The sequence below is a fragment of the Vipera ursinii genome (genome assembly GCF_947247035.1).
Source record: "Vipera ursinii genome assembly, chromosome: 3".
Lineage (NCBI taxonomy): Eukaryota > Metazoa > Chordata > Lepidosauria > Squamata > Viperidae > Vipera > Vipera ursinii.
In genome coordinates this window covers 110,376,791-110,397,059 of record NC_139516.1, presented here as the reverse complement: position 1 = coordinate 110,397,059, position 20,269 = coordinate 110,376,791, and the positions used below count along the sequence as shown (strand labels likewise).

The following is a 20,269-nucleotide window of genomic DNA, read 5'->3' as shown; positions in this document are numbered from 1 at the left end:
CCAGCTACTTGCACTCTCACACCCTCCCTGGGACCCTTAGCACTCACATGGTGTGTCCCTAGCACTCACACATCCTTGCTCCATGCAGCAGCAGCCACCCTAAGCCGTGTTCCACTCTTGCTGTGGATTCCATTCATGCACCCTCTTCCACCCAGCAGCAGCCATCCCAAGTCTCGCCACGCTTGCACCATGCCTCCCTCACCACTCACACACCTCCCTCCATCCAGCAGCAGTTACTTGCCACCTATCTGCTTGCAAGCTGCCTGGAGCTTGCAACTTCCGGTCAGCTTCCTGTTCTTTTTTAAGGTGCTGACAACAGACAGTCAGCCAGTCCAAAGTCAAGAGTCACAAGCAAGAAGCAGAATCATGATTCAGGATTTGGATAACCAAATGGTTGTTTCCAAAAAGGACTTGAAAGCTCAGGAACTAATCAAATATGTCTGCAACCCGCTGACTGCAGTTACTCATGCTTTGCCCTTTGTTTTATTGGAAGCCTTGTAGAGGAATGTTGCTTTGCTCACTTCTGTTTGAGCCTAGATCTGGGACTTGGGAACAGGAGATACCAGTGACTGAGCAGCCATAATTGAATCTTTACTTACTGATTCCCGAGTCTGACAGTTCTGAAGTACAGGCCAGCTGGAGCAAAATCATCAGATTCAAGGTCAGAGTCAGACTCTGAATTGTAGCTAATAACACGTCCTACTAACTTTGGTTGTTGTAAGCCAGCAGGAAGTTACAAGGAGTTACTCGCTTAAGGACCCATGATCCTCACTTAATGATGGCAGCAGGAACTGCAGGAATTGCCATTCTAAACAATGTAGTCACATGACATCATACTTTATTATCACATTGCTTCGTGATGGAAATTCCTGAACCAATTGCCATTGTAACTCGAGAGCTATCTAGTAACTGTTGTGATAATGAAATGATTTTTGTCATTGTGTATAAGGATCAGTAAAGAATTTTTTCCCCTAACATTCAGGTCTCTGAAATAAAAACTGAAATAGTTTTAATCATATGAGAATGAATTGAACACATAAAAAATGTTTCATACTTTAACTTTAAAATTCAGTTGTTTTATATCTATTAATTTTTCCTCCTGAATTGAAAAACTGGTAAGTTTAATAGCTGCAGTTAATATTCATATCTTATATGAACAGAGAATTATTTTAAATGCAGCCTTCAGTTTTGCTCTGTAATTAAAATGTATAAAAATTAACATATATAATATAGCAAGGATTTAAAAGAATACTTGGTAGAGTTCTCCAAAGAAGATCTTGAAAAATGACATCTGCTTCAAACTCAAGGATTAATTTTTAAAAAAAAACTTTTTGGTAGTCTCAATCAATAGGTCTAATCATCATCTGAACTGCTTTCAGTGAATATGAACCTCCTCTGTATTCGGCCCAAAAAATCCCATCCTGGTGTTTGCTTCTGTAGTGTCCTCCTCTGTACCATACTCCATTGAGATTAGAATGAGCACAAGCATTGTACCACCAACCTCCTTTATGAAAGTGGGCACAATTTCCTGCAGAGAGAAGCAAAACATTAAAATACATTTCACATCACATTACAAAACATATTCATTGTAATTTGTTTAGTACAAAAGTCAGTCTGTGAACAGATGGACACTATAGTTAGAGAAGGATGGTATTACTGAATCATCCAACTGTACTTCTAAAATCCTCATTTTAATGAAGACCTGTTGGTTCTGATGAAATTTCTATCTTAATGAGGAAAACAATTACAACAAACCTTCAAGTAATTCCCTCTCCAAATATTTGTCTCCTGCCTCATTCTCCTGATAGTATTTAGCATAGAGGGAAGGAGAATGAGCCATTAAAATGAAAAGAAGAAGCAAGAGAGAAAAAAGCCAAATAGCTTAGTGAGGTAGCACAAACAAGAAATGGAATGGAACTAAGGAGCTAGTGGATGTGCTGAAATAGAATTCTCCAATCCATTGTATAGGTACTAAGGGATAATGATTCCTACGTTCCATTTATTTTATGAAAGCTTATTGTCATTTTTGAATAGGGAGGAATTCATTATATCTGGTAATTATATTTTGAGAAAAGAAAGGAATGATCCTAAACAAATACTCACGTATTTGTTCTATCAGTCTTTATAAGCTTTTTTGTCCTTTTTTTTAGAGAAGAAGTATTAGATAAAAATAGAGAATAATAGAATAAATTGTGCATGTGAATGATTTTCTTATATTTTACACATGGAAAAGGGTATTTGCAGACCTACTGCCTGAGAAGAAAGCAAGTTTTATGATCAACTAATTGATCCATAAAATATCATTAGCATTTAAGTACAATTAAAACCATATAATATATCCTTTGGCTATTAACAGTTCCAAAGTTACATTTGATACTTGAATTAAACTCAACATTACAAAGTGTAATTCTGTATAAGCATCTGCAGTTAGTTAGTTCCAAACTAAACAATGCAGTGCATTGTACAATTAGGAGCACAAAACTTGGAACTTGGAGATTTGGAAGATACATTTGAATCCTTGTCTGAAAGAAATAACATTAAGTAGAAATCACACAACCTGCCCAGAATTTTTTTCGAGATCCAATACTCTGGTTTCTCTACAGATCATTCTAAATCTTTTGCCTTTTTCACATAGTCAGAACAGATACTTTCCCATGAGAAAAAAGCCTTTCCACTCAATATTTACCTTGTTCACTGTAAATCCTAACTCTAAGCATATATGTTTTGTCATTGCCAAAAGTATACAAGTTACTTGTAGATGACTATGAATCATTCTAATGTTTTTATGTTAAACAGTACTATTTTGCAGAATCCTCTATTTTCCTAATGTTTTATCAAATTATTTCCTCAGCTCAGCCAGTACTGTACATAGATCTAAATAGTACTAATTCTTACCTGTGTGCATATCTCTGTCTCTGTCCAGTGTTGTAAATTGTTTTCCATTGTGCCATATCATGGAATCGCCAGCATTCCCTTGATAAGTGCCTAAACGTAGTCGATAATATTCACTCTCTGGCTCCAGTCGAAAACTGCTGTATTCTGCATAGACTTTCTTATTACTCCAGTCTTCTAATTCAATCAGAAGTCTGTAATTATCCTGATTGGAGAGCAAGTAAATGTTTTCCAATCCCAGCCAGTATTCTCCAGCAACATTTCCAAACCCTTTCTGTAAACAAAGCAGAATGTTGATTAAATTGTCTTCCATTTCTCATAATAGAAGGCTTTCATATATAATCAATATATTATGGATATATCTTTGATGCTCTGAAAGTATTGGAAAAAATCCAATAATTAATTCATCTTTGACCATAAATACTGATTTGTGGAAAGTTCACAGATAGACACATTGATTATCATCTTCTCTCCATCATTTGATTCAGATTACATGCAAGTACGAGACGTTAGTGTGGTTTCTAGAATTTTGTTTGCCACTGGATTCTGGCAATGAAGCAGCTTGCTCCCAGTTTACTAACAAATACCCTAAGATCTAAAAGCAAGCTGATTCACTGTTATGCATCCACTGAGTAAACACTAGTAGTGAGAAACTATAGCCTGTCCATACTGGTTGAGGGAGAATTCTTAGTATTGTTGAAATTAGTACCGTACTAGTGAACATATTTGTATTATATCAGTCATGGAAAAATGATTTACCGTAATTAAAATCATTTTAATAAATAGATTAAAATAGATTAAAATCAGGTAATGAGTAGGAAATTCTTTATATTAAATAGAATATATAATTTTTGTAATTAAGTATTGTGAAGACATGCATGAAGGAAATTCATTGTGTTGGATTTATGAATGGGAAATAAGTTAATAGTGATAAAATTATTAATTAATGGAGATAAATTTGAATATGAATGATCCAACCAGTATTTTTGCTTTGAACTTTTTTCCTTGCAGCCAATCCACTTCCTAAGAGCATCTCTTAGCATGCTGTGCTTCAGATAAATTGTTTATCTTGTTGTAGCATCTACACAACTTGACCCTTGTTCTCCCATGACTGACATGTATAAACATTTTGTTCATTACTTTTTGACAAAGTCCTCCTTAGAAGAATATTTTTGCCATTCTAGGGAGAAGAGGCAACACCTCATTGCAATTTTTTCACAATGTCATTTAAACCATTAGTTGTAGACAAAGAAGAGTTGTGAAATAAAAGCATAATTTGTTAATGATAATTTAAAACTCTCATGCCCAGTTAACAACATAACCCTGTGCATATTTTCCCAGATCATTCTGTTCAAGATTGTGATCTGAAACAAATCCAACTCTTTATTTTATGAGATTTACAATAATTGTCCTTAACTAAATCAAAAGGTAAGACACTACTCAAAAAATCACAATATTGCTTTTCATAAAGCTAACAGGAAGGGGAAGTAAGAATAGATTACACAGTAGTGATTTGTACGTTATATGAAGCACCACATCTTTGATGCTTTTCATGCAGATGCTGAACCAGAACAAAAAATTATCCTATGCGGGCATACCTTTAAATAAATCTTTGTAGATTTTTTCACAAATTGTGGTCATTGACAGGAAAGTTGTAATCCAGCAAACTGAGAAGGTAACAGAATGAGGAAAGTTTATAGTAACATTGCATTGTAAATTGCCTTCTGGATATTTTTTATGATTACCTTATAATTGTCCCAGTTTGTGAAGAAGTTCACAGAACCATCCGTTCTTTTTTGAATAACTGTCCAGCCTCCAGGATCAAGGCTGTTGTCACACCATAACTGCACTGGTCCATGACTGGTCTTGATCATATAAATCCCACTGCTGGAATAGCCAGTTTGTTTGGCTTGATGACAGTCTTTGAATGGGCCTTTTGGGGGGAAAAATTAGCATTTAAAAAATATCCATTTTTTGTATTAGAATACTGATATGTATAAAAAAGACATTGTTAAATACCATTATGTTTTCTTTAATAACAGACATTGTTTCCTTTTTCACACTGTTCTTTAACTTTTATAATTAGCATTTTCTAACTTCTTGAACATTACTAATATTGACATTGCTACTAAGATATAGTCACTCAGAAGAATTTAGGTAAAATATATTAATTTAAATTAAATGTGTTTTTAAAATGAACAATCAACTTGCATACAATGTTTCAAGCTTAATAAATTAATGTAATTATATCTGTATTCTACTCATTCTACTACATTTATTATTTTAAATAATAAATATATCCAAGATTAAATCATTATTTATTATCTTAGATATCTCAAAATAACTGCTTTACATTAGGATTGTGCATCTGTTTCAAACAGATGGGAGGGATTCTGCCCATTTTTTATTTCAGATACAATGCATTCAGAAAGTATTCAGACTCCCTTCACTTTTGTTATGCTGCAGCCTGATTCTACAGTTCTTGAAATTCATTTTTTCTCATTAATCTACACTCAGTACTCATAATGACAGAGTGAAAACAAAAGTTTAGAAATGCCTGTAAATTTACAGATAATCACCGAGTTACGAGTGTTCACTTAGCACTTGTTCAAAGTTACACAATAGGCGCCCCCAAGTGTTTATGAGCAACTCCCAGAATTACGAATGTTGCAGCACCACGGCAGCTGTTCACTCTTATGAATGACTGCAGAGAGACTGCAACATTCACCTTAGTGCTCCCCTTGCTCCCCACAACTGCTTCCTCCTCCCATTCTGCCGTGCCAGATTCACTTCCCTTACAAAAAATCCTCTCTGCTGCCATTTCTTCTCTCTGCCGCTTTGAGGGACAGGAGAGTCAATGGAAACTCCTGGGTGCCACAATAAAATGCAACTTCAGGCACCCATCCTCTTTTGCAGAGAATGGGTGCCTGAACTCTTGCGAGATCACGGACCTCAGAAACATTGATTTTCGGAGTGAAAAGTGTTTGGGATACCTGTCTCCTGCTCCTTCCCCCAACTCCTTTCTGCCACTGCCAGAACACTTTTTACTTGGATGGAGACCTTGGGGAGGCTGGAAGCTCCCTTTGGCTGGTAATGGGGCACTTTGAAATGCTCCATTTCAAAATGCCCCATTTGCAAAATGCCCCAGACGGAGCTTGCAGCCTCCCCAAGGTCTCTGTCCAGATAAAGCATCTGTGTTTGAGCATCTGTGGCAGAGGTCCCCAACCTATGAGCCACGGCCTTTTGGCCACCGGGCCGCATGAGTGGCTGGGCAGTGCACATGTGAGCGTGCTCACCCCCCCTCATGCCACCGTTGCCGTGAGTGTTGGATAGGCAGCAGCAGCAGGACCACTAGTATCGCACAGGTAGTGGTGTTGCCATGAACCTTGTGTGGGCAGCGGCAGCACTGTGAGCAGCAGGTTGGCAGTGGCGCGCCACACGCAGGCAGAGGCATTGCCACGAACCTGCATGGGTGGTGGCAGCACTGCAAGTGGAAGGTGGGCTGCAGTGCAAGTTTCGCACCAGAGCGGTGGCACAAGCCTCACGCCGAGTGGCAGAATCACTGCAGGCCGCGGCACGATCCTCACACCAGTAGTAGCATGTCCACGAGCCACAAGACTCACAGAGGTGCCACCATAGCTGACAGCCTTGCACACATGCTCACAGCCATGTTTGCATGATGCACATGCTCATGGTGTGTTTGTGTGCACATGCACATGTATGGCCACATTCACATTTGCGCATGCGTGTGTAAGGTGCCTGCCCCTCCCTTTCCCACCAGGCTGCCAATCCAGAAAGGTTGGAGACCCCTGGCCTATGGAGCACTTTGAAAAGGAGCGAAACAGAGCATTTCAAAGTGCTCCATAGGTGCTGAAACATAGGCACTCAAAGGAAGAATGGCAGAAAAGCCCCCAACCCAGGTGTGCAAAGGTTGTCACATTTCTAAACTTTGTCATTATGGAGTACTGAGTGTAGATTGAGAAAAAATGAATTTTAACAACTGTAAAATCAAGCTGCAGCATAACAAAACTGACGAAAGCGAAGGGGGTCTGAATACTTTCTGAATGCACTGTTTATACTTCTGGGTTTACCTATTTCTCAAAACCTATTCCAAGTTTTGCTCTGTGGCTTAGTAAACTTGCCCAATCAAAACAGAAGTTAGTTTTGAAAGCATGCACAGTGATAGGCTTAAAAAGAAAATACTTTGTGAGATCATAACTGACAATTTAAGAATCCCTTCCATAAAGTCTGTTTTCTTTCTTATGTAAACAAGTGAAAGTTTTAGTTACTGAAAGTTTGATTTCATGGGCCATTTTGGACTTGGCATATATGACAGTTGTCAAAAATTGGCAGGTATTGGGGTCCAAATATGATTGCAATTTTTCTACATTACTTTTAGGGAATTGTATGCAATACACATCAGTTCTTGTTTGGTCCTTGTGACCATGTTAAATTAATGTTATGGGTAAATCAACATGAAAACAGTAAAACCAGTCTTTTGTTGAGAATATGGATGGAATGTGTGTTGTATATCTTAGAGCACTTAATAGTTATAGAAAAATAAATTGGAATGTACAATTCATAAAAATTACTTGAAGATCATTCTATTCATTCTCCTGTACGATGGAAAACCTTTTTTCAGAGGAATTGAGAGTAGGGGCAGGTCAACTCACAAACTTAAAAAAAAAGTTAAAGAATAGTTTACTTCTCCCTTTACTTCTAGCATCCAGAGTGCAGGGTTGAAACATTACACAAATGATGTAAGATTTTAAAAATGGTACATACTCCTGCAACTTAGACTAGAGGTTCCAACTTTTTAAAAAAATTCTTCAGGAGACAAAGCATTAGGGAACATTTAGAGTAAGAATTTGAAGAATTTGAAAGTTCTTTAGTTTATGATAATGTGGAACAGAGTTAGAGAAACAGAGTTAAAGAAACACACCAAAGCAAAACAAAAATTCTTTTATAGAGATAATAGAAAACTCAATATAGAAACAGATAGCAATTGCATACCAATGTATGTACTAATATTCTTGGCTTCAAATGTAAAAAAAATCTAAGAAAGGATTTGATCTACTCCAGGAATCTAAGATTAAATATTAGAGCTGAGATGTCATATGCAGTATTGATTCCACCTTCCCATACAGTGCATAAATTCCATTTAAACCATCCCCAACAGAGGATTATCTAGCCTCCTCTTGAACATGCCTTATAACCCTATAAGGATCTCAAACTGAATTGTACAAAATCGTTAGGACTCTAGAGGTTTGTTATGACTTCTGAGTGCTATAGAAAGGAAGAAACTGTGTTTATAGGGTTTATAGTGTTTATAGAATCATTCCTGAGCAGTTTTCTAATCACGTTACTTTTAAAAACTCTCTTCCACCAACAAATGTCTGATATCAGAAAGACCCTTCTCTTACTATAATTTTATCAGCTTGTCAAGAAACACTTCTACAAAGTTTTAATTAACATTCCTAAAGATGTGTGAATTTTATAATATACTCTGTATACTAACACACAGAGAGTTAGAAGATTGCAAAAAACAGAGACAGTTTAATTTGTATTGTGCCTCTGATCCATGTGGGTAGATTGCTGATAACCGCTACACTGTTCTCTGTCTCCTAGTATATACTTCCATGTCTCTACTCACTCCAAAATCACTGGACTTGTGTTTTCAGACAGCATATCTATATTGTGTGCACTTTTCATTAACACTCCAAGGTTCTCAAGCAACTGGCAGATGTGATCTCAGAACCACTGAACTATATTTTTCAAAGATCCTGGAACACTGGGGAACTACCAGAGGACTGGAAAAGAGCTGATATAATTCCCATCTTCAAAAAAGGGGAAAAAATGGATCCAAGATATTACAGACCTATCAGCCTGACCTCAATACCTGGGAAGATTCTGGAAAAGATAATCAAACAACAAATCAGCGAGCACCTAGAGGCAAACAAAGTCATTACTAAAAGTCAACATGGGTTTGTCAAAACCAGATCATGCCAGACAAATTCTTTGACCAAGTGGCAAAATTAGTGGATCAGAGGAATGCTGTGGATATAATTTACTTGGACTTCAGTAAGGCATTTGATAAAGTAGATCACAACCTACTACTTGATAAGATAAAAAATGTGGGTTAGACAGCATCACCACCAGATGGATTCGTAGCTGGCTGACCGGTTGTACTCAGCGTGTGGTCCTCAATGGAACCGCATCTACATGGAGGGAAGTGTGTAGTGGGGTGCCCCAGGGCTCTATTCTGGGCCCAGTGCTCTTCAACATCTTCATCAACGATTTGGATGAGGGGATAGATGGGGAACTCATCAAATTTGCAGACGACACCATGATAGGCTTAAGATACAGGACGATCTGGACAGACTTGAACACTGGGCGCTATCTAACAAAATGAAATTCAGTGGTGAAAAAAGTAAGGTTCTACATTTAGGCAAGAAAAACCAAATGTACAGGTATAGTATAGGGGGTACCTTGCTCAATAGTAGTAACTGTGAGAGGGATCTTGGAGTCCTAGTGGAGCCAGGAGTGTGCTGCAGCTGCCAAAAAAGCTAACACTGCTAGGCTGCATTAACAGAGGGAGAGAATCAAGATCATGTGAAGTATTAATGCCACTTTACAATGCCTTGGTAAGGCCACACTTGGAATACTGCATCCAGTTTTGGTCACCACAATGTAAAATAGATGTCGAGACTCTGGAAAGAGTACAGAGAAGAGCAACAAAGATGATTAGGGGACTGGAGGCTAAGACATATACAGAACTGTTGCTGGAATTGGGTATGTCTAGTTTAATGAAGAGAAGGGCGAGGGGTGACATGATAGCAGTGTTCCAATATCTAAGGGGCTGCCACAAAGAAGAGGGAGTCAAGCTATTCTCCAAAGCACCTGAAAGCAGGACAAGAAGCAACGGATGGAAATTAATCAAGGAGAGAAGCAACCTAGAACTAAGGAGAAACTTCCTGACAGTTTGAACAATTAACCAGTGGAACAACCTGCCTCCAAAAGCAGTGAATGCTCCAACACTGGAAGTTTTTAAGAAAAGACATGACTCTTGTATATGATTGGTTAACCATCACGCCCCTCCCCAATTTCTGAATGCTGAAATTCTTTAGGGTTTATGCCCATAGAAGTGGCAGCTATGCCTGAACAATTTCTACTGTGTAAATCTGAACACCATGGATTTAAATGACTACTAGTTGTGATCCTTTGTTTTTAGATCTAGCATTTCATTTGATTCTTTGTTTTCATTTGATTATTTATTTTGCCTTCTATTTATTTTGAATAGTTAGTTGTTCATTCTTCTTTGAATTCTTATTGAAGCGACTAGCTGTGACAAATAACATTCACTTTGGAAGAAAGTAACAGGCAAGAAACACAATTTCATTGACAGCAAAATTGTATATAGTGCAATAAAGGATTTAAACTACTATTTCAGTTTTTTTTTCCATCAAGAACTACTCTTTCTGTAGCTTTAAACTTTTAACATAAATTTAGTTTTTGTTTTGGCATGGTCCAACAATACTTCCAAAATTCAATCAGTATAGGAAAATCCTTTCCCATAACATTGCATTCATTTGATGCCACCATATTTGTTCACCTCTCCTGAACCTTTTCCAGATATATCCTCAATATCCGATTCTCCCACTATTCACTAGGTTAATAACTGCACAAAGCTAAAATCTACTCTAACTTATTGCATAAAATAAAATCTACTTCGACTTTCTAGAAGGTATAGTATAAGGCAGTGGTAGCGAACCTATGGCACGCCTGCCAGAGGTGGCACTCAGAGCCCTGTCTGTGGGCACGTGCACCGTCTCCCCAGCCCCGCCTCCCCCCTTTGGCCCCCTCCTCACCAGCAGCCCCCCCAGAGGAAAGTTGCCCCCGAGTATGGTCCATGCAGAGCAGCACAGCCAAGGGCATGGCAGCCAGTCAGCAGGGACAAGACTCTGCCCTGGAACCGTCACATGCAGATGATGCTGTGGGGCATGGGTGGAGGGCGTGGCCGCCATGGTGCTGCTGGGCTGCCTGGGCGATCTGTGGTAGGCCATGGAGGTGGGTGGCCATGTGGGTGAGCGGGGCGCAGAGGGGTTGGGCGGGGAGGCAGGGGCAGTTTTGGGGCACTCAGTCTTGTAAAAGGTTCGCCATCACTGGTATAAGGGTTTGATTTGTACAAGTCTAGTAGCTTTTACCACTACATCTTTTAACTTTATATTGTCCTTAGCTACAGGTATTACTGTAGATATATGTTTTATGTTGTATTTGTTTTCACAGTTTTTATATTGCTACTTTATGTCAGCCTGATACCAAAATAAAGATTCAATTGTTATAAAAGCTTGTAACCACAAGGGGGCATTCCCTGCACACATAAATGTATCAAACACAACCCTTCTATTTTTGTGGAACTGCTCTTAAATACTGAACTGGGATAGGGCTGCTGTGGTAAAAATCCAGAGAACCATTAGATGACAGTAAAATGATATATAACTTGCTGCCATCTATTGGTCATCAGATTTTTACAGTCCAAATCTGCTAATAATATTGCATAACAGCAGCAGAAATAGTAACTGCTTGAAATTGCTAAACAAGATTAAGGAAATAAAGGAGACAAAAGCCTTCCTTAGTCTCCCTTAAAATTATTAAAAATGTCAGACTCTTCAGTCAGAATGCTACTTATGCAGTTTTCATATAGGTGGTGCTTTTAAAAGTTTTGGCATATTAGCTAAAAATACAAAGGTTTCAAAGATATTTGTTAGAAATTTTCAAATTAAAAAGAAAAGGCTTACCTTCATTTATTAAAGTTAATGGTGGAATCTTGAAAGGACTTTTTGTAGGCGAAGTAGCTGGATCAGGAGGTGGCCTTACATCTCTCTCTCTAGGGTAACCTGGGTCTCTTTGAATTTCATTACTTCCGAGCAGCATAGGGTTGTAATGTGGGCTATTAGGAATGTGATGGGGCACCACTGGAACTAGTGGTGGTGAACCATGTGCATCCTGCCGTGAGAATATTCGCAGACATTGTTCTTCCAAAAGTGTGATGATTACCGATTGATTATTTACAAGGTCAGTTAGTGCCGCATACTTTATTTCAAGCTCTCTGTACCTTGATGCCATCTTCAACATTTCAGTTGTAACATTGAGGATTTTGTTTTCCAGCTGGGAAAGCTCCAGTGAATTGTCTCGTTTGCGAATTATCTCATGCAAGAGCTGCATATACAGCTGGGTAACACGTGAATTCATGTTACGACTCTCTTTTCTCAGCAATTTTACTTCATTCACTATATTTCCATCCACATCCACCACTAACTGCAAGAGGTCAATCTCTCGCTTTTGCTTGAATAATACTTCCTTCAAATTCTCAATATCCATCCTAGTAATTTCATCTTTTTTGTTTCCTGGACTTGGGCCTTTAGTGTTGACACAAATTGGTCCAGTTATTTTTTGTTCTGGAACAATAAATGTGTAGCCACACTTTTTCCCTTCCTCACCGTTTTCTGTAGAACGTGGATTTCGTTTAGGAAAGGATTTTTTAAGTTTAGTCTCTACTGTATAATATCCATTTGATAATAGCATTACTAACAAACTCAAAATCCATGGGACTGTCTTCATTTTCAAGTGAACTAAATGGAGAAAAATACATTTTATTTATTATCAGACTTAGAAATTGCCCATCTTTCTTGCAGAGGGACATTGAATGGGGTGGAAATAAAATACTAAAAACAAAAACTGTGTATAAAAATTAAATATGAAGCAAGGATAATTGAAATTCAACATTAAAAAGTTAATTAAATGGCAAAGGGAAGACCTCCAGGATGCTAACCAGCCCCACATCTGCATGCTCCCTTGTGAGCCCCATGCAAGACAGTAGAGCCAGGTCTTTAGATATTTGTGAAAGGCCTGGACAGTGGAGGCCTGCCTTCCCTCTCAGAAGAGAATGTTTGAAAAGTTGGGGGCAATGGCAAAAAAAATGCTTTCTTCCAGGACTTTGCCAGTCACAGTCATAATTCATTAACTGACAAGGTCTGGGACATGCCTTTCCTACCTGTCCAAATAGGATGGGCTGATATAATGGGGCAATTTTAGGTATTGCCAAGACCCCATCAGTATAAAAATCCATGTCAAAAATGATAGAAAGATTAAGGGTTTTGTCAGCCCTTCAGGCTTTAGTTCTCCCCTATTCGCTATATATTTTGTTATAATTATTAGCAGAAGAATGGAAAGCAGAAACATTTAATATGTTAGTATTAGAAATCAATTAAAGTCACAGCAGCTGGATAAGTTGAGTACTATAATATGGTATCAGGATATAATGCATACAATTACTAATACTGTTGATTTATCATCTTACATTTTGCAATACTCTTTAATACAGAATTTAACCTTGTAAACAATAAGTTTAGTTCCTATATTAAAGACCAAGCATGAATATTTTCAGGTTATAAATAAGCTCCCTCCTCCATCCCTTCCCCCTACTTGTGTCTCATTAGCATGAGGTTATATTATAGTGTGAAAAATCTGATTGACATGAACAAACACAATAGGTAATTCAGTGGGAAAACATTTCGCTAACTCCTGCCTAATTTGGTACAGGAACTGCTGTGCTTGATAGCTGTGCTTGATATCATATAAAATGGTTACTGTACTACAGGCTGCATATTTGAAGAGCTTAGGAATATGGAGATGGACGGGTATTTATATAGTAACTTTTTGAAATTATTTTCACCTAGATAGCTATTTGAATTCAAAGAATTGATCTTTTATATTTTACATTATGTATTTAAAGGGGAGTGCATTTTAAAAAATGAATGCCAAAATACCTTATAAAATTGTATTATATTTTTATCATTGTTAAAATTATTAACCTCAAAGATATTGCAATTACCGTAGATTAGATTCTGTCATGTAATCTATAAATTATTCTTAATTGTTCAAATTCCTCAAATTATTTTTATCTGACAATGATTGTGGTTTTTTACTCTAAAAATAGTTTCAAACAGTAATAAATATTATTTTGCCTACTTCAGATGAACATTTCAAATAGTAACATTTCACTGCAAATAGACTCTGTTCTTGGAAGTTTTTTTTCTATGTACAGAAAGTAATGCCAAATGAAAATTGCTTGTTTGCATTTGAACTTACTCAAGATATAATTTAGCTTCCTTTTAAGATATAGTGGAGATTTGCTTTCCAGTAAAAGTGCTTTTCTTTGAAATAGACTTCAAATAGCATTAAGTGAAATGTTTCATCTCTATCACCATATGTAAAATTCTTCCTAGTATTCAGTATTTTAACTATTTACCCATTGTAAAGATATACTCATCACCCTACCCCTAGCATTATCCTATACTGAAGCATAAAACTAGTATTTTAGCAAAGAAAAAAAACCATTTTGCCATAACTAATTCCTTTCTCTCTTATTCTATTTTATCCTTCCTTTTTGCTATAGATAGTGTTGGTCTTTTTCAGTGCCAGAGCTCTCACCTGTCACTCTTACATGAGGAAAGACAAGAGAGTCAAATATTAGTATGTATTGTTGCCCTTGTTATTTTAGTCCAAGAGAGAATCAGTTCTTGTGGAACAGCTGTATTATGCACATTTACACAATACATGCATACCTTTAGGTGCCCCAAGCTTTAACAATACTGTAGAAGGGATGGAGAACACACACAATCACAATATATTTTCTTGTACTGATATTATCAGTAATGCTAACCACAGCAAAGAAAGTGTGTGAAATACAGGTATCTATATCAGTGGAAAAGAATATCAATAGAAAATAATTCAACCAATATCTTAAACTTCAAAAAAGCTGATTTTAACAAACTTAAGAGAGAATCTAGGAAAGATTCCATGGATGAAAATCCTACAGGTGAAACTCAAAAAATTAGAATATTGTGCAAAAGTTCATTTATTTCAGTAATGCAACTTAAAAGGGGAAACTAATATATGAGATAGACTCATTACATAGTTAGTTCAAGCCGTGATTTGTCATAATTGTGATGATTATGGCTTACAGCTCATGAAAACCCCAAATCCACAATCTCAGAAAATTAGATTATTGTGAAAAGGTTATAATAATAATAATAATAATAATAATAATAATAATAATAATATAAAGTTGGAAGGGACCTTGGAGGTCATCTAGTCCAACCCCCTGCTCAGGCAGGAAACCCTATACCATTTCAGGCAAATGGCTGTCCAGTCTCTTCTTAAAAACCTCCAGTGTTGGAGCATTCACCACCTCTGGAGGCAGGTTGTTCCCCTGGTTAATTGTTCTAACTGTCAGGAAGTTTCTCCTTAGTTCTAGGTTGCTTCTCTCCTTGACTAGTTTCCGTCCGTTGCTTCTTGTCCTGCTTTCAGGTGCTTTGTTTAATAGCTTGACTCCCTCTTCTTTGTGGCAGCCCCTGAGATATTGGAACACTGCTATCATGTCACCCCTCACCCTTCTCTTCATTAAACTACACATACCCAATTCCAGCAACCGTTCCCTATATGTTTTAGCCTCCAGCCCCCTAATCATCTTGGTTGCTCTTCTCTGTACCCTTTCTAGAGTCTCGACATCTTCTTTACATCGTGGTGACCAAAACTGGATGCAGTATTCCAGGTGTGGCCTTACCAAAGCATTGTAAAGTGGTATTAGTACTTCACTTGATCTTGATTCTATCCCTCTGTTAATGCAGCCTAGCACTGTGTTGGCTTTTTTGGCAGCTGCAGCACACTGCTGGCTCATATTGAAGTGATTGTCTACTAAGACTCCGAGATCCCTCTCACAGTTACTACTATTGAGCAAGGTACCACCTATACTATACCTGTGCATTTGATTTTTCCTGCCTAAATGTAGAACCTTACTTTTTTCACCATTGAATTTCATTTTGTTAGATAGTGCCCAGTGTTCGAGTCTGTCCAGATCCTTCTGTATCTTAAGCCTATCTTCTGGAGTATTGGCTATTCCTGCCAGCTTGGTGTCATCTGCAAATTTGATGAGTTCCCCATCTATCGCCTCATCCAAATCGTTAATGAAGATATTGAAGAGCACTGGGCCCAGAACAGAGCCCTGGGGCACCCCACTACACACTTCCTTCCATGTAGATGCGGTTCCATTGAGGACCACACGCTGAGTACGGCCTGTCAGCCAGCTACGAATCCATCTGGTGGTAATGCTATCTAACCCACATTTTTCTATCTTATCAAGTAGTAGGTTGTGATCTACTTTGTCAAATGCCTTACTGAAGTCCAAGTAAATTATATCTACAGCAATATTCTAGGCTCAAAGTGTCCCACTCTAATCAGCTAATTAAGCCATAACACCTGCAAAGGGTTCCTGAGCCTTTAAATGGTCTCTCAGTCTGGTTCAGTAGGAATCACAATCATGGGGATGACTGCTGACCTGACAGTTGTGCAGAAAACCATCATTGACACCCTCCATAAGGAGGGAAAGCCTCAAAAGGTAATTGCAAAAGAAGTTGGATGTTCCCAAAGTGCTGTATCAAAGCACATTAATAGAAAGTTATGTGGAAGGGAAAAGTGTGGAAGAAAAAGGTGCACAAGCAGCAGGGATGACCGCAGCCTGGAGAGATTGTCAGGAAAAAGCCATTCAAAAGTGTTGGGGACTTTCACAAGGAGTGGACTGAGGCTGGAGTCAGTGCATCAAGAGCCACCACACATAGACGGATCCTGGACATGGGCTTCAAATGTCGTATTCCTCTTGTCAAAGCCGATCCTGAACAACAAACAACGTCAGAAGCGTCTTATCTGGGCTAAAAAAAAAAGACCTAGTCTGTTGCTCAGTGGTCCAAAGTCCTCTTTTCTGACGAGAGCAACTTTTGCATCTCATTTGGTAACCAAGGACCCAGAGTCTGGAGGAAGAATGGAGAGGCACACACTGCAAGATGCTTGAAATCCAGTGTGACGTTTCCACAGTCTGTGTTGATTTGGGGAGCCATGTCATCTGCTGGTGTTGGTCCACTGTGCTTCATTAAGTCCAGGGTCAACGCAGCCGTCTACCAGAAGATTTTGGAGCACTTCATGCTTCCTTCCGCAGACAAGCTTTATGGGGATGCTGACTTCAGTTTCCAGCAGCACTTGGCACCTGTCCACACTGGCAAAAGCACCAAAACCTGGTTCAATGACTGTGGGATTACTGTGCTTGATTGGCCAGCAAACTCGCCTGACCTGAACCCCATAGAGAATCTATGGGGCATTGCCAAGAGAAAGATGAGAGACATGAGACCGAACAATGCAGAAGAGCTGAAGGCCGCTAGTGAAGCATCTTGGTCTTCCATAACACCTCAGCAGTGCCACAGGCTGATAGCTTCTATGCCACGCCGCATTGAAGCAGTAATTGCTGCAAAAGGGGCCCAAACCAAGTACTGAGTACATATGCATGCTTATACTTTTCAGAGGTCCGATATTGTTCTATGTACACTCCTTCTTTTATTGATTGCATGTAATATTCTAATTTTCTGAGATTGTGTATTTGGGGTTTTCATGAGCTGTACGCCATAATCATCACAATTACGACAAATCACGGCTTGAACTATCTTGCTTTGCATGTAATGAGCCTATCTCATATATTAGTGTCCCCTTTTAAGTTGCATTACTGAAATAAATGAACTTTTGCACGATATTCTAATTTTTCGAGTTTCACCTGTAAATAGGAAAACAATTCAAGAAGCATGGGAAACTCTGAAAAATGCTATCATAAAAGCCCAGTCCAGCACAATACCACTGAAAAAGAAAAACAAGAAAGTCAAGAAAAAACCAGCATGGCTGCACAAAGATCTCTCAGACAAACTGAAAGACAAAAAGCACAAGTACAAAAAATGGAAAGAAGGAAACATAACTAGGCTGATTATCAGCAGACAGCCAGAACATGCAAAGACGAAGTCAGGAAAACAAAGGCTCAGAATGAACAAAGACTTGCAACAGAAATCAAGGATAATAAAAAAAAGTTTCTTTCAACATATTAATAACAAGAAAAAAGTCAAGGAAACTGAAGTTCCATTAAAAAGAGAAGATAGCAAGGAAGTAACAGGCAGAAAGCAGAGCTGCTTAACTCATTCTTTGCATCAATCTTCACACAAAAAGAAATTATAGGCCAACGTACCAAAAAAACTACTGCAAAAGACAAACTAGAAACAAAAATTAAAATAAGAAAATGGTAAGAGAACATCTATCCGACCTTGATGAATATAAATCACCAGGACCTGACAGATTGCATCCCAGAATTCTGAAGGAGCTGGCAGATGTTATCTCAGAACCATTGCACCATATCTTTCAAAAATCCTAGAGTACCAGGGAAATACCTGAGGATTGGAAAAGGGCTGATGTGGTTCCCATCTTCAAGAAAGGGGGGGGGGAACAGATCCAGGAAACTACAGACCAATCAGTCTAACATCAATACCTGGGAAGATCCTGGAAAAGATAATCAAAAAACAGAGCTGCGGACAACTAGAAAGCAAGCAAATTTATAACTGGTAGACAGCACGGGTTTATCAAAAACAGATCATGCCAAACCAATCTTATTTCATTCTTTGATAAAGTGACTAAATTAGTAGACCAGCAAAATGCTGTGGACATAGTATACTTAGATTTCAGTAAGGCATTTGACAAGGTAGACCACAATCTACTATGTGGTAAACTACAAATAGGTGAAATAAACAACATCACCACCAGATGGATATGTAGCTGTCTGACAAACTGTACTCAATGAGTAGTCCTCAATGGTACTACATCCACATGGAGAGAAGTAAGCAGTAAGCTCCGTCTTAGGCCCAGTAATCTTCAATATCTTCATTAATGACTTAGATGAGGAAATAGAAGGGGAACTTGTCAAATTTGCAGATGACATTAAACTGGCAGGAATAGCCAACCCAGAAGACAAGCTCAGGATCCAAAAAGATCTTGACAAACTTGAACAATGGGCCCTATCCAACAGAATGAGTTTTAATGTGGAGAAAAGCAAAGTTTTACATTTAGGCAGGAAAAATCAAAGGTTTAAATAAATATTAGGTGAGATCTGGCTCAAAAACAGCAACTGTGAGAGGGATCTTGGAATCCTAGTGGACGATCACTTGACTACGAGCCTGCAGTGTGCAGCAGCAGCTAAAAAACTTAATACAATCCAGGGTTGTATAAACAGAGGCATAGAATCAAGATCACATAAAGTATTAGTACCACTTTATAAAACCCTAGGGCCTAGTGAGACCACATCTGGAATACTGCAGCCAATTTTGGTCACCATACTACAAAAAAGATGTTGAGACCTTGGAAAAAGTTCAGAGAAGAGCAACTAAGATGATCAAAGGTCTGGAGACTAAAACATATGAAGAACGGCTGCAGGACTTGGGTTTGGCTAGTCTAATGAAAAGAGGAAACGGGTGACATGATAGCAGTATTCCAGTATTTGAGGGGCTGCCACAAAGAAGACGGCATCAAACTATTCTCCAAAGCACCAGAGGGCAAGACAAGAAACAATGTTTGGAAACTGACCAAAGAGAGAAGCAACCTGGAATTAAGGAGAAACTTCCTAACAGTGAGGACAGTTAACCAGTGGAAGAGCTTGCCTCCAGAAATCATGGGCGTTCCATCACTGGAGGTTTTTAAGAAGAGACTGGACAGTCACTTGTCTGAAGTGGTATAGGTTCTCCTGCTTGAGCAGGGGGCTGGACTAGGAAGACCTCCAAGATCTCTTCCACCTCTATTCTATTCTATATTGATAGATACTGAAATCATACTGCAACTAAATAGCATAGATATAAGGGATTAGACTAGAAAGCAGGGGACATGAGTTTTAGTTCCACCTTAGGCACAAATCCAGCTGGGTGACTTGGGCTAGTCACTTTCTCTCAGCCCTAGGAAGGAAGCGATGGCAAGCCACTTCTGAAAAACTTCGCTTCTTAAGATTTAATGTATACCTACTTCCACTGCAATACCAGTCCATTGGTTCTGATCCTGACCTCCAGGGAAAGAGAGTAACTAAAGTATGTCAATTTCCTCCCCTATATGATAATTTATAGATATTTGAAGATTCATATCAGCTTTTTTCCCCTGCAGGTTAAATATGTTCACTTCCTTTGATGATTTCTCATAGGATTTGATTTCAGTTCACCTAACCATCTTCTGAAGACTGAGCTTTAGTTTGCTGTTGGTTTTTTTGGACTGTGATGCCCATAACTGAATATAGTATTCCAGGTGTATTCCATCTTATTATTATATACCAAAAGAGCATTTGCATTTTCACCAGCTACATCACCCTGTTGGTTCTTGTTCAGCTTGAAATCTGCACCACCCAGATTCTTTTTACATCTAGTATTACCAAAACAGGTTTCTCCTTATGTTAGTTGTATCTTTCTCCCCAAATGCA

General features: G+C 38.4%; 2 protein-coding genes across 4 annotated transcripts in view; one reads left to right on the top strand and one right to left on the bottom strand.

Annotated features, from left to right (window-relative positions):
- Nucleotides 1–20,269, top strand: part of RALGPS2 (Ral GEF with PH domain and SH3 binding motif 2) — a 117,204-nt gene that overhangs the window by 44,185 nt on the left and 52,750 nt on the right. The gene's annotated exons all lie outside the window — the stretch shown is intronic.
- ANGPTL1 (angiopoietin like 1) lies at nt 1,341–12,513 on the bottom strand (the record flags this gene model as incomplete). The annotated part of the gene is made up of 4 exons (XM_083357335.1): nt 1,341–1,528; nt 2,896–3,166; nt 4,638–4,825; nt 11,691–12,513. The coding sequence occupies 4 exons, from the start codon at nt 12,511–12,513 to the stop codon at nt 1,341–1,343; spliced, it is 1,470 nt and encodes a 489-aa protein (XP_083213461.1).